This window comes from Mytilus galloprovincialis, chromosome 13 (assembly GCF_965363235.1).
Source record: "Mytilus galloprovincialis chromosome 13, xbMytGall1.hap1.1, whole genome shotgun sequence".
Taxonomy (NCBI): Eukaryota; Metazoa; Mollusca; class Bivalvia; order Mytilida; family Mytilidae; genus Mytilus; species Mytilus galloprovincialis.
The window spans coordinates 72,886,194-72,901,148 of NC_134850.1; the positions used below are offsets into that span (position 1 = coordinate 72,886,194).

At 31.0% G+C, this 14,955-nt stretch overlaps 1 protein-coding gene across 2 annotated transcripts in view; it reads right to left on the reverse strand.

Moving 5' to 3' along the window:
* Window positions 1-2,484: 2,484 nt before the first annotated feature.
* The window catches only part of LOC143056937 (caspase-9-like), a 67,773-nt gene continuing 55,302 nt past the window's right edge, over window positions 2,485-14,955 (reverse strand). For both annotated transcript variants that reach the window (XM_076230151.1, XM_076230150.1), the window contains exons 3-8: window positions 13,278-13,809; window positions 12,637-12,734; window positions 10,600-10,767; window positions 9,683-9,902; window positions 9,080-9,327; window positions 2,485-7,079 (exon numbers count right to left, since the gene is read on the reverse strand). In XM_076230151.1, coding sequence (XP_076086266.1) covers window positions 6,969-7,079; window positions 9,080-9,327; window positions 9,683-9,902; window positions 10,600-10,767; window positions 12,637-12,734; window positions 13,278-13,809 — 1,377 coding nt within the window. In that variant the 3' untranslated portion in view covers window positions 2,485-6,968. The remainder of the gene's footprint in view (window positions 7,080-9,079; window positions 9,328-9,682; window positions 9,903-10,599; window positions 10,768-12,636; window positions 12,735-13,277; window positions 13,810-14,955) is intronic.

Below are 14,955 nucleotides of genomic sequence, written 5' to 3' on the forward strand. Positions count from 1 at the left end.
CACCCGGAGGCGTCCTTCAGCTGGCTCCTAAACAAATATATACTAGTTCAGTGATAATGAACGACATACAAATTTCCAAATTGTACACAAAAACTAAAATTTAAATAATACACGACTAACAAAGGCCAGAGGCTCCTGACTTGGGACGAATAGGCGCTTGTATGTTTACCTTTTACGGTCATCTGAAATCTCTCTTAGTTTTCAATGCTCAAGGCTGTAACCTAAGAGTGAAGTTTTTGTGACTGAGTATAGATTTGTATGGCAGATGTTGTTAAGAAAGTAATGTATGTTTACCTTTCAGAGTTATCTGATACCTCTCTCTTAGTTTTCATGCTCAAGGCTGTAACCTAAGAGTGAAGTTTTTTTTTGTGACTGAGTATATATTTGTATAGCAGAAGATTATGATGTATCTTATATCCGGGTGAAATTTGATCCGTAGGAAAAAATGTCACAGTAGTTGTTATCTTTTTATCAGGAGGAAAATATTTCCCTGGTATATTTTTTCTTTTGCCGTGAAATTCTTCCTGGGTAGTTAACTTATTGAATAGTTATTAGAAAAACTTATTCTTTAAAAATACTATGAAATAATAATAGTGTATTAAAATTAAAGCGAGATTGTTAAAAAAAAATGTATTATAATGGGAAATAATTTCACAAATTATCCTTGAAAAAATTTCCTGAAATACTCATGTCAATATCATCCTTTTAAAAAGAAAATTATCATGAAACATAGGGAAGAAAACCAAAAGTAATTTCAAAGATCGTAATTGTGAAAATAATATGATTAAATAAGGTTAGTGAAATACATGTAAAAGTGAGTTGTTTTCAGATCTCAGTACAAATATAAATTTAAAAGTAAGGTAGAAATATAGTTGCATTACTACTGTTAACAGTAGTTTTGTCTGGGGACAGAGATGTAGTTGTTGATTATATGGAAATCAGATAAATCATAGCATAACAATATATTGGAACAAAAGCTTGTTTAACAGCTGGATAGTTTTTACCTGTGAAATTTTATCTGTCTTATTAAATCAAGTTGTAAGTCATTTTTTATATAAATGAATATATAAAAAATAAGATTCAAGGAAAAATTTCACTATAAAATAGATTCAGAAATATATTATATTAATATCTTTAAAATATAAATTGCTCAGAATTTCCTCCCTTTGATAAATTATGCAAAATTTGGTCTACCTTTGTGAAACATTTTATAATTATAGTCAGGTATATATTGATTGTGAGTAACTTACATAGTAGTTAATGGGACTCTATTTCACACGGTTCTGTGAAATATAGTACAGCAAATATATACCGGTAGATACTATCCGCATAATACAGATAGATTTTCACTCCTCGGGAAAAAATCAACCTGTGAAATACCATGCCTGGAAAAAAATTACCGGGACAAATTATCCTCAGGATAAAATATCTCAGAGGAAGAAATAAACCGTTACATATACATTGCTGGTCTTAACCTCTTAAAACATCTTGTCTTACTCTGTTTGGAGTAATAGGAATACCTGATGGTTTCTTTTTGTCCATATATAAATATGGAAAGATGCGGTGTGAGTGCCAATGCCTTTTTGTATTTATTTGATATATAAATACTTATGTACTTATAGGTGATCATCTCATCCAGATTGATTTTCTCTCTTGAGCAGGGACGGTGAAAGAGAGAAAGGCAATCGAGTTGAGATGAACAATGATAATCTTTTTATCGCTATTTTACCTATGACGACATTGTCAATTTCGTTAGCAACACCACATGCATGCTTAGTTTTTAGTGATAATTTTCCATCTCAAGCGAGTAGCATGATATGAAAATTATCACAAAAAAAGATCAAAGGAAAAATGCACAAAACAGCGATAATTACATATCCCGTTATTATGCTATTGTAAATTTTTGTATTCTTGTATTTCATTTTGTCTTTATTACTTTTTGTGCTTATTTGTTACATATTTTTTTACTTTTAAAGTGATTAAGATTATTACACTATGTTGACTGCTGTTCCCCTATTTATGTCATTTTCACCTATTATGTCTGTTTGTTTTGTTCAAACATTTTTGTCAATAAAATGGAATTTGATGCGACTGTTATACAAGTTGGAGATTTAGCTAGCTTTACAACCAGGCTTAATCAATAATTTTCAACATAAGAAAATGCCTGTACAAAGTCATGAATATGACAGTTTTGTCCATTCTTTTGATTTTGCCATTTAATTAGGGACTTTCCTTTTTGAATTTTCCTAATAGTTCAGTACTTTTGTGATTTTACCTTTTTTTCTTTGTAACCCTTGGTTTTTCTTTTTTGCTCTTTTTTGTTGTTTTTTTTGGCAAACTGGTCAACGAGTTAAAAATACCAAAATATTTTATTCTGATATTTAAAGATGAACATGAAAATACACAACAGATCACATTTATAACAACAATAAGTTTTAAAAGCAATGAAAAATGTACAATTAAATATAAAACAAATATATATAGCACTTTTAGATCATTTTATTACTAACCTAAATATAAACATGATAACATTACTTTTATTTTAATTCATCATTTCATATGTGAAAATAAACTTAACATACTAAAATTAAGCTGTAACAAGAGGCTCTCAAGAGCCTGAATCGCTCACCTGGTAAACAATGCCTTATTGAACATATTGAACCATGCCAGGCAAACATGTACAGCTAACAATTCTTCAATATTACAAATATATATGACTTACTGTTTATAAATAAAGAAAATGAGACCAAAACACAAACACTTCCAAATCCATTCAGTAGTTTCAGAGGAGAAGATTTTTTAAAGTTAGCAAATATGATGAACAAATTGTGAAAAATTGTCATTAAAGGACATTTACCCCTTAAGGGGTCAATTGACAATTTTGGTCATATTAACCTATTTGTAGATCTTACTTTGCTGATCATTTTTGCTGTTTACAGTTTATCTTTATCTATAATGATATTCAAGATAATGACCAAAAACTGCAAAATTTCCTTAAAATTACCAATTAAGTGGCAGCAACCCAACAATGGTTTGTTTGATTCGTCTGAAAATTTCAGGGCTGATAGATCTTGACCTAATGAACATTTTTACCCTGTCAGATTTGCTCTTAATGCTTTCGTTTTTGAGATATAAGCCAAAAACTGCATTTGACCCCTATGTTCTATTTAAAGTAAGGGCGGCCATGTTTTTTGATGGATCAAAAATCGAAGCACACACTTTGTGCAGGATAATCTAAGGAACTATCATGCTAAGTTTCATCCAAATCCATTCAGTAGTTTCAGAGGAGAAGATTTTTTAAAGTTAGCAAATATGATGAACAAATTGTGAAAAATTGTCATTAAAGGACATTTACCCCTTAAGGGGTCAATTGACAATTTTGGTCATATTAACCTATTTGTAGATCTTACTTTGCTGATCATTTTTGATGTTTACAGTTTATCTTCATCTATAATAATATTCAAGATAATGACGAAAAACTGCAAAATTTCCTTAAAATTACCAATTAAGTGGCAGCAACCCAACAATGGTTTGTTTGATTCATCTGAAAATTTCTGGGCTGATAGATCTTGACCTAATGAACATTTTTACCCCCATGTCAGATTTGCTCTAAATGCTTCCGTTTTTGAGATATAAGCCAAAAACTGCATTTGACCCCTATGTTCTATTTTAAGTAACGGCGGCCATGTTTTTTGACGGATCAAAAATCGAAGCACACACTTTGTGCAGGATAATCTAAGGAACAATCATTTTAAGTTTCATTCAAATCCATTCAGTAGTTTCAGAGGAGAAGATGTTTGAAAAATTGTTAACGACGACAACCACGACGGACGCCGAGTTATGAGAAAAGCTCACATGGCCTTTTAGGCCAGGTGAGCTAATAAAAGCAGATGAAAATTTAATAAAAATTATAAACAAATATGAATGGTAAACAACGTTCATACAAGTTAAAAATGTTTTTATTATTTTTCTCCCTTTCACAAGAATAAACTGTGTACTATATGTATTTACCATATCAAAAATATTTCTAGGTAAATGGAAATTGTTCTCATGGTAAATAACAATGAAAAAATAATGTTTTATACATAATAATAAAAATCTTATCACATTGAAAAAAAATAAAATTCAAGGTATAATACTTTCCAGTATGACATCATACAAATATAAAAACAACAGGAACAGCTTCATTGGTACAGATACTAAAACAATGGACTTATTCTTGTGTTGTAAAACCTTAATAGATATAGGAAGATGTGGTATGAGTGCCAATGAGATAACTCTCCATCCAAGTCACAATTTATAAAAGTAAACCATTAAAAGTCAAGGTACGGCCTTCACAAATACCTACAAATCTCCTTTCAAAATCAATGATGTATACAAACAAATATTCTATGGAATTATGTAATGCCTGAAAAATTTGCATTAAAAAAATTGAAGAATATAACTTGGAACAGAGTGAATCAAATAATTCATTTTTTAAAATGCAGTTTTTTTTCTAAAAAAGAAAAATGTTTTACATTTTTAATAATATAACATTCATTTTTTTACATTCAACAAAATAACTGTTTAATTTTATATTCTTCTGTACCTTAAATTGGCAATTACACAAAATTGGTCAACCTTTACAATCAAATTTTCACTTGATATTTGTTGTTGGTTGATGACATCATTTCAAATTATTTTAAAGCACAATCTATATATGAACAACAATATACATACAATTCTCAAATAAACAGGATAAACAAACAAATAAATCTTGGCCTGTAAGTGCATCACATGCTTATTTTTCAGGTTGACAGATTTTAGGTAAGATACATTTAGCTACACTAATCAACACAAATGAATGAAATGGCCAAAAATTTATTATGCAAGGAAAACTAATCAAGCTTCAGCAGTTCATTCATCTTTTAAAAGAGGGAGGAAAGATACCAAAGATGTCTTATTGAATATATCATAATCAAAGTGAACGTGTCTCTTTATAAGCATTAAAATGATGAAACTGCTTTAGGTGAATGATTTATAGTAAAATGCAGTTATATATAGACGATTCAAAATACATTAAAAACTTAATTTGATTGGCTCATTATCAATTATCATTCTTGTCTCCATTTGGCAAAATTAAATTCAGTTTAAAAAGCATGTAGTTTAGATCTTAAGCATACAATTTTGTGGGGTTAACAGTTTCTTTTTGATCTTTGAGTTTGAATTCCCTCTGGTATCTTTCTTTCCTCTTTCAGCGGTATGTTCCAACCTATTATGCATTAAAACATGCATGAAATATTGGTTCAATAATACTTGATATGATATTCCAATAATTATCATGATGAATTAAAAAGAAATTTTATTCTATTAATTTTCCAGGAAAAATATTTACAAGAAATTGCTTTTACAATTCTGGGTGCAAACAAGGGTTAAATGTCATATTTTTTTAATTCAAGCAGTCAAAGAAAAACAATGTATAAAGCTGTTTTTCACAACTAACCATAATGTTATTTAAATCAGTTTATAATGAATAATTTACTAATTTACAGATATAAGAGTAAATTGTTCATTATAAAGTTATGTTGTTATGTTTAACTTACAAGATTAATTATCTACTACTGTAAACCAACTTTTTTTCGCAGATACTTTATTTTGCGTTTTACCCTTTCTTGACCACTTCTCGACTATTTAATATCGCAATTATCTGATTTACTTGATGAAGTTTATTAAGGAAAGATCAAAGATTGACATATTCGCATTATTTTTCTACTTGCGAAAGTTGCGAAAATAAGTTGGTTTACAGTATGTATAAATTAGCAATGCTTTGGGGCAAGACAATAACAATCAAAATGGGCACACTACGTTTGCGCGCATTTGCGGATTAAAACGTTTTAGGTTTTGCACAGCATTCGATTACATTTGCGCGCATTCATTTTACAGGTAAACTCAGGTCAAAATATAAATAAAAATTAAATCAAATTGTAAATGACTATATATTCTTTTTATTTCCATAGTAAATATGACTATCAATTATTAGTTTTGAAAATATTTCTTAATTCAAATGATATAGTGTACCCTTCCGGAGCACCTGAGATCACCCCTAGTTTTTGGTGGGGTTTGTGTTGTTTATTCTTTAGTTTTCTATGTTGTGTCGTGTGTACTATTGTTTTTCTGTTTGTCTTTTTCATTTTTAGCCATGGCGTTGTCAGTTTGTTTTAGATTTATGAGTTTGACTGTCCCTTTGGTATCTTTCGTCCCTCTTTTGTTCATATTGAATTCTAAAACCAATTATAAAGTGATAATTATAAACTCTGTAGCATAGCTTAAGGCATACATGTCTCTATGGTCGGGTTGTTGTTGACACATTCCCCATTTGGGCCATTTCCTTTCTCAATTCTATGTAACTTCATTGTGAATATTTCAGGATCGGATGAAAAGTGTTTCAACTAATAGTGTTCTTTTTTGAAATTAGTAAATAATTTAAGTTAGTTTGTAAAGTTACACCAAGGTACAAACATGGAGTTTTCGGCACGTACCGAAATGTAAAGTAATGAATTTATCAACACTTTTACCTTTATTAAAGATTAGCTATGTTTTAACATTTTAACATTTTCATCTGTATATATTTCTAGGACTAAGGGAATGAGTACTTATACTTGTAAATAATTGAACAATTATAAATAAATAAGTAGTATTGCCTGTATTTACATGAGTTTACCTGTCAAAAAAAATGTGTGCAATTGTAATCAAAAGCTGCATGCAAACGTAATGATTTTTGTGCGCAAATGTAATGGTAATGCCCGCAAACGTAATGCACTGATCAAAACCAAGGAGTAAACAAAGACTCACAAAACCAAAGGACATTTACATCAACAGTTATAAATAATAATTAAGAAACAACACGTACTCCACTAAAAACCAGGAATCAGGTGCTGCAAAATCAAGATCAGAATTGCCAGAGATAGGTTTTACACATTGTTTGATTGTCAGACAGTCAGAGGATTCAGAAACCATTTGTATCGTAGTGTTGTAGATGGCGCTGGTGTCTGGTTGTACCCCATCATGCTTTCACTCTTACTTGCTACCTTATCATTTACCTGGAAAAATAAAACACATACAACTTTATTACATTTCCAGGGGAAAATAGAATCAACTGTTGATCTAAAATTCATTCATGACAATTTGGTTTCTTCATGCTTTGTGAAAATAATGAAAAAATAATTTCAGCTCATCCATACAAGCATAATTTGATTACTACTTTTAAAACAATACAGTGCTTATCCCCCTTTGTGAGGACTGAAGTTTTTGCCCTTTATATTCATGATACAGTAAAACCTGTATAAACCGGCTGGCTACGGGACTATGAAAAAGGGCCGGTTTGGGCAGTGAGCCGGTTTATTCAGGTTTCCGTTTTGACCGGAAGTTAATGACTTGTGACGTCCGACATTTTGCATGTAAAAGTTCTCTCTGATTGTAAATTATATCTGATAAGGTAAAACACTTTCACTTCGTTTTTCATTGTTTGCAGTTGCATCATAATCATGGTAATGCTCGCGTTGTTTGGATTGTAAGACGAGAGTTTCGATTTACTCCCACGATCAATAATTTAAAATGTTGGGATCATGGCAGATTAAAAAGCCAGAATATTATCAAACGTAATTTCATCACTTTCGAAACGTTGTCGTACAGTGCACAATATCCATTGAATGTTGTCAGCCGGGTGTTTTTCATTATCAAGGTCATTTGTTTAGGGGTTCACGACAGGGAACCCAGGATTTCGAAATCACGATGTGAATTTCTTACTCCGCGATTTAAATTTGTTTATGCAAGTTAAAACGTAAGTTCAATCCGAGATATATTCGGTGTGTCTTTTCGTTTAATTGACACGTTTATAACATGTATAATGTTTTAATAAATAAAACAGCTCACTACTGTACGATTGTAGGTTCACAGTTTGACACCTGACTAATTGATTATCACGAAAAGCCATATTGTATAAACAAATATGTTTTGATTGCATATCGATCATTGAAATTAGTTAGACAAACCGGTTTTGACAGGTAATAATTAATGTAATTAAGAGTATTGGGACTTCATAATTAGACCGGAATTTGGAATACACAGGGTCCGGTTTACAAAGGGTATTTTAACAAAGACTTTGAATGGAAAAATATGGGACTGTCATTTTCGGCCGGAATGGACAGGAAACCGGTTTATTCAGGGTCCGGTTTAATCAGGTTTGACTGTATTAGAAATTTTTCAGGAAATGCTCTTTTTTGTTCTTTCTGTTATATTGTTCAAGTTGTATTTTTTATGCATTGATGCAAAAGTGTTCAACTTTAGATAAATGAAGAATTTTAGTTTGAATGCATATTAAGATATTCAAAAAAACATAACATATTTCTGGGTGGTATATCAAACTATAGGGCGATAACTCTGCAAAAATCAGCCTAATGTTATATCAATTTTAATTATTAAGGAAATATTTAAATGTTGTGTCCTGTGTACTATTGTTTTTCTGTTTGTCTTTTTCATTTTTAGCCATGGCGTTGTCAGTTTATTTTAGATTTATGAGTTTGACTGTCCCTTTGGTATCTTTCGTCCCTCTTTTAAAGTTTCTCAATAAACAAAATTAGTGTTTGTCAAGCTGCTATATATTTCAAAGAGTCGATGTACAAAATTTTGTCAACATTTTATAAAAATTAAACAAGAGAAATTAGTTTTAGTCAAAGTGTTTGGTACCACATTAAGCACACCACTGCTTTGTTTGATATTATAATGTAAAGTTGCATATGCTTCATGTTTTTTTTTAGGAAGATATCAACATGCTGATAATCACATACAATTACCGAATTCAAATGGCGTAGATACAATGATTAATGAAGAAATTATATTCACCAATTAGACTATGAAGTACACAAGTCAATGTGATTTCATTTCAATTATTCAATCATTTTCTGAACTATTTCATTTGTAAGAAGTAATAATATCTGCCAAAGATGAATTTTTTTGAGACCCACATTTAGCCTCTGGCTATTGACAATTGTCTAGCAATAAATAAAGAATTAAATTAAGATAATCAAACAAGTCTTATTACCTGTGTTAACATATCCATAACATGTTCTTCAGAGGCAGATTCTCTGAACACTTCCTCCAGACATTGTATAAACCAGCTGCCTTCTTCTTCATCTCTAAATGAAACATAACCTGGAAACGTGGAGTAAGCTATCAATAAATCACTATTTGCAGGCTGTTTCCTGTCTAAAGATGTCGGACCAGAGTCTGTCTCAGTTTTGTCAAAACACGGCTGTGTGCTTCCTAATATTGGATTACAGTCTACATCATCTGTTAACAAATTGTTAAAAATATTAACAGCATAAAAAGTTGACATCAATTTTCAAGCGAGGTGGATGTAAGCAATTATAGGCAACAATTATGTATGGTTACTATACAACCTTCAACATTGAGAAAAATGTGTACTGTATAATCGGCAATAAAAGGATCTCTATGTCTTGATTTTACAAACTAAATTTCGCAGACTCAACAACAATTGATAAAGAATGGAGCATTTTCAATTTTGTAATATAAATACCACCCCTACAACCATTTACACCGTTTCAAATTACCTCCCTTGCAAACATTTACATCAAGTATCAAATTACCTCTCCTGCAAACATTTACACTAAGTATCAATAATTACCTCCCCTGCAAGCATTTACAATAAACATTTTAGGCTTTCCCATCATAGCTGGACAGTAGTCAGCATTAAACTTTTTGATCAGGCTGATGACATTTAACCTCCGGCAGTCTGTTCCTAAGATAACTTCATCATTACCATGTGACATTAGAACAACAATCAAACTGTCCACACGATGAAGATCTTGTAGTAAAGAAAACTCGGACAGCAGGTTTTCTACTTCCTGGAAAATGCAGGAAAAAATTTAACTTTTCATTTGTATCAAATACATTTGATCAATATCATTTCTATTACCAGAAATACTGTTTTACTATACTGTGATTTCTGATGTCATTTAACATCTTATGTGCTTACTAGATCCCTGCATCTTTGAACTGCTGAAGTAATTGTGACTGCTCAACATTTTTCAAACATACTTTTTTATTCTTATGCACACAATTCAACCCTGCCTTAAGAAATATATTGATATTATCCTTTAAAAACAGTTATTAAAGCAGTCATAAGGGAGTTATCCCCATTAGAATATTTACCATCTGTTTACTCAATGTACTGACTTAGAGCTGTTCCAAAAATAAATGTAGGGGGGAGGAAGGCAATTTTTATTTGACCACACCATGCATACATTTTAAATTGGATATTTCATTTAAACATTCAAGCAATCTTTCTTAATAACCACCACCCATCAAAATTTAATAAAAGGGCCTTCCTTCCCCCATACAATTTTAAAATTCTTGAAAAGCCATTAGATTTTATGCCCAACAAATGCCTAAAGTCACTTTAAACCAAACACTTTGAAGGAAAGATAATGATTGAGCAAGGAAAACCTGATTATTTGATTGCACTAAGATAAATAAAACTATCCAAGAAAAAAATTATTTTGTACACATTGAAAAATTATAACAATAAGTTTCTATGGTTACCCTAGCTGTTTGATCTTCCTTGACATCCACTTGGAATCCAAAATCTTCAAACATGGCCTTCAATTTGTCTCTGTCTTGTTGAGCTCCTGGACGATGTTTATGGTTATGGAAATGAATATTATTAATAATCAATACAAATCCTCTTGGTGTGGACTCCATTTTGTATTTCTGGAATAAATTAACAAAAGAATATCGGTTTGAAATGTTTGAATACATTTTTCATAGATTATAGCAATCAATAACTAAATCAAGAATGCTGTTTTCTTACTATCGTTTAATAAATAAATTTGGTGTATTTACTGTCTTCTGATTGGTTAAAAGTATTAGTTTTATTTTCAATGTTGTCAATTTTTATGGCGACACGCCCACTCTGACGTTGTGTATTCATACGCCAACATGTGTGTACGTTGTTTTTGTTAATATAAATAATATAAAAAGTTCTTTGAGCCTTATTTTTGATAGAAATTTATTTATAATGAATTCCAATAATTTATTTTGAATTTATTGACCCATAAAATTAGTTTTTGACTCTTCACATGTGACATAATCCGCTTCGCGGATTATTCAATGTGAAGTGTCAAAAATTAATTTTATGGTTCAATAAATTCAAAATAAATAATAGCCATTCATTAAATAAAGAACTGTGACATGAGCACATAATATGCCATAGCTTTATTGAGAGCACTAACAAGACCATTTTTCATAAATCTAATATTTCTAAAAGGTAACTCTTTTAAACAAACAGCTGCAACATGTGCACATGATACGCCTGTTGCGTTTTTAAAAAATAAAGTTCAATAACTTCTCAATGTCATATCAGAAATTTATATTTTATTGATATCCCACTGTTGTCTCATTGGCATCCATACCGCATCTTCTTGTATCTATTTAAGACAAATCTCTAAAGAGTACACTTAAAACGACTGTATTGGAATCTAAATCTATACTGTAAAGTAAAGTGGGAGAAGTTTGGTTCATTATTGAAGGCCTACAAATGGCTGTGAACTTCTGACCCTTACTTTCTTTTTTTTTAATTTGTTTTACATTTTGAAGCCTTTTATAGCTTATTATGTATATGGTATAGGTTTGACAATTTTTTTAAAGCACTAGCTGCCGTAACCTGTAAATTACTGGGCGCACTACGTTTGTGAGCATTTGGGGATTAAAATGTTTTACGTTTGCGCGCAGCTTTTGGTTACATTGCGCGCATTTCTCTAACAGGTAAACTCAGGTAAAAACAGGTATATAATGAAATATAAATAATATAAAAATTCATTAACTTTGAAAATATATTTTAATCATATATTGTTCATATTGTATTCTAAGACAAAATATAAAATGTGCATAATAAATTCTGTTATAACTTGAGGCATACATGTAACTTCATTGCGAATTTTACAGGGTGAACAAGTACCCCGAATAGTAATCTCTTTAAAATTCTAAATAATCTAAGTTTGTTTGTAAAGTTTTGTCAAGGCACGAACATTTGAAGGTGTTTTTTAATAGAAAATCGTGGGTAAAATCATTAGTATATGATGAGTATTAATCCGGATTGATAGAATATAATGCAACCAACTTATCCTGCTTGTATCCAACTTCTACCTCCTCGTGGGTGAGTAGGTGACTTAGACTAACGGAAAGGGTACTTTTTCTTAAAAATAGTTGAATGAATTTATAGATAAATAAGTGTTATTGCCTAAGCTTACCTGAGTTTACCTGTCAAATAAATGCGCGCACTTGTAATGAAAAGCTGCGCGCAAACGATTTGTTCTTGAATTTGCTTGAAAATATTTGTAACTCTGATTATTATGTGTTCACATTTTTTCGACTTAAATAAAAATTGAGAAATGAAATAGGGAATGTGTCAAAAAGACAACAACTTTCCATGGAGCATGAAACACTAATGAAATAATGATTTTTTTTAATGTTAAACAACCATTAATCAATTAAACCCCATTTCCATTCTCAATTTTATTACATTATTAGTATGTGTGCATTCTTTGCTTGTTTTTTTTAATGTTTTGTTTTTATCTGAACCTTTGTCCTTTCGGTTGCCTGGTGACTGCCTGTTTCTGATGTACTTTCTAAGCTTGAAGTCTGTTGCCTGTTGTCATACTGTGAACTGGTCCCAGGCACTGGATAAATGAATAAAAAAGTCATTCATTGTGAAAGAATAGTTATCCTTCACAAAACACCAGCATTTGACCAGAAAAGAAAATACTGACTATCACTGTGGAGAGTCGTCTCATTTGCAGTCATACCAAATCTTCTTATTTTCAAATTTATACAATATCAAATAATTCTGGATTTACCAGATGTGATTGTTACAAACAATAGGGGAGACAACTGTCATCGTTAGAAAAATTATGAAAAAAACATGAGATCATGAAGTGAAATTTGGAACTGACAGAATAAAGACAACATTAATACAAAATATATACCCAACCATTAAGTCACTATGGATTCAATCATTTAACTTCAAGGGTATCAATATTTTTGGATTTAGGAAAACTTTCATTTTCATTGATATTTGATTTCGTGTTTTTTAAAATCTCTTTATATTATAACACCTATAGAAAATCTGTAATTCGTTGCACATTTAAAATTGTGGCTCACAAAACCCACAAAAATTAATATTCAACAAATAATAATGATTCCACAATATACAAAAGTCTTACATTGAGAAGTCAGCCCATCATGTTCATTCTCCATACTGATATCATTATTACTGCTGTTCTGTCCAGACAGACTAGTACTTGGATATGATGTGGTACTACTTGATGATGCGTCACTGGGTGAAGTTACTGGTGTTCCTGAACTTGCTGACTCATCACTAGGGAAGGTTACTGGTGTTCCTGAACTTGCTATGTTTGGATTTGACTGGCTGTGAGGAAATTGTCCCATTGGAATGTGTGCATTTATAGTTTGTGCCGAGACACTGTGAAGCAGATAGCTGTCACCATGGTTATTTGAAGCTGTAGGCTGGAAACCTGTACTGGTTCCTCTAATGTTACCAGTGAATTGTGCTTCTTGGAGAATGGGATTATTATTTGGATAAAGGATCAATTGTTCCTTTTGTCTGATAACATCAGCTAAATGTCCATGTCCAGAATTGTCTAAACAATACAAGAATTTCCTAAAAGCATCTGGACCTCTCCGTAACAAATCATCTAATAAATGTCGGACTTTTTCTGGTCTTGGATTTTTGGCCTAAATAACAAAAAACACATTTATGATATTATAAAGAAACAAAATAACAAATCTGTTAAATAGTCAATGGAGTGTGAGCTAAGAAATATAGAAAAAAATGTTAAAATATGATTTTATTTTTGTTCAATCATTAATGAAATCAAATAGTGAAATAATAATTTGCTTTTCAGAGTCAGTTTTAATATATATCAAGTGAATAATTAGACCTCATCATGCTCATAGAATCTGTATTCATGCGACCTTCAATTTAACCCATAGCTAGATATTGGTGTTGCATGTACATGTACTAGTCGTGTTCAGCTTTTAAAATTAAAAGAATGTTAACATTGAAAGGGAAACAAGGATGAACCATTGAGATGACTGATTTGATCCACAAAAATCATTCTTATACAGGTAAAAACAATGAGTAACTTAATTTTCAACATGAAATAAAACAGACATGGAAAAATCCAATTCTCATGGTCGCTATATACATGTATATCTATTTATATTTATGTTTATGCTTATATCCTGTTATGCATATAATTGTATCATTTACCAAATTATGGGTTACTGAAATTTTGGTTTCTCTATTGTCATTGTTTGTTTGTTTATCATGTTTTTTATGCCTTGTAATGATCTGAAAAGGCCCTTTTCAACGGATTTTTAGTCTATTCTATTGTTGTACTTTTCTACCAATATTAAAATAAGTATATGTGTTATAATTGCAAATGACCAAACTCTCTACCAGAGACTAAATTATATAAAAGTTAACATACTCCAACAATGAGCAAAACCTATAGTCAGCTATAAAAGGCCCCGATATGACAAATGATTCAATAGAAAAAACAGTCTGATTTATGTACAAAACCATAAAAAAACAAAAATGATATAGCACAGCAACCAATGACAACCACTGAATTACAAGATCCTGACCAAGGACAGGCACATACATATGACGCCCGTCAAGCAAAAATCACCCTTATCGCATTTGACGTTGTTATCGGTAGTCAACGCTAGAATGTAACGTAGAACAAACCGATGAATTGCACATTGAAATTGAGATATTTTTTCTAAACATAGCGTTATCCATGCAAACTGAATAGTTTATTCTTAGGCAGAAACCATTTGATTTTCTGGGGGGGGGGGGGGGGGGGTTTGTGGACA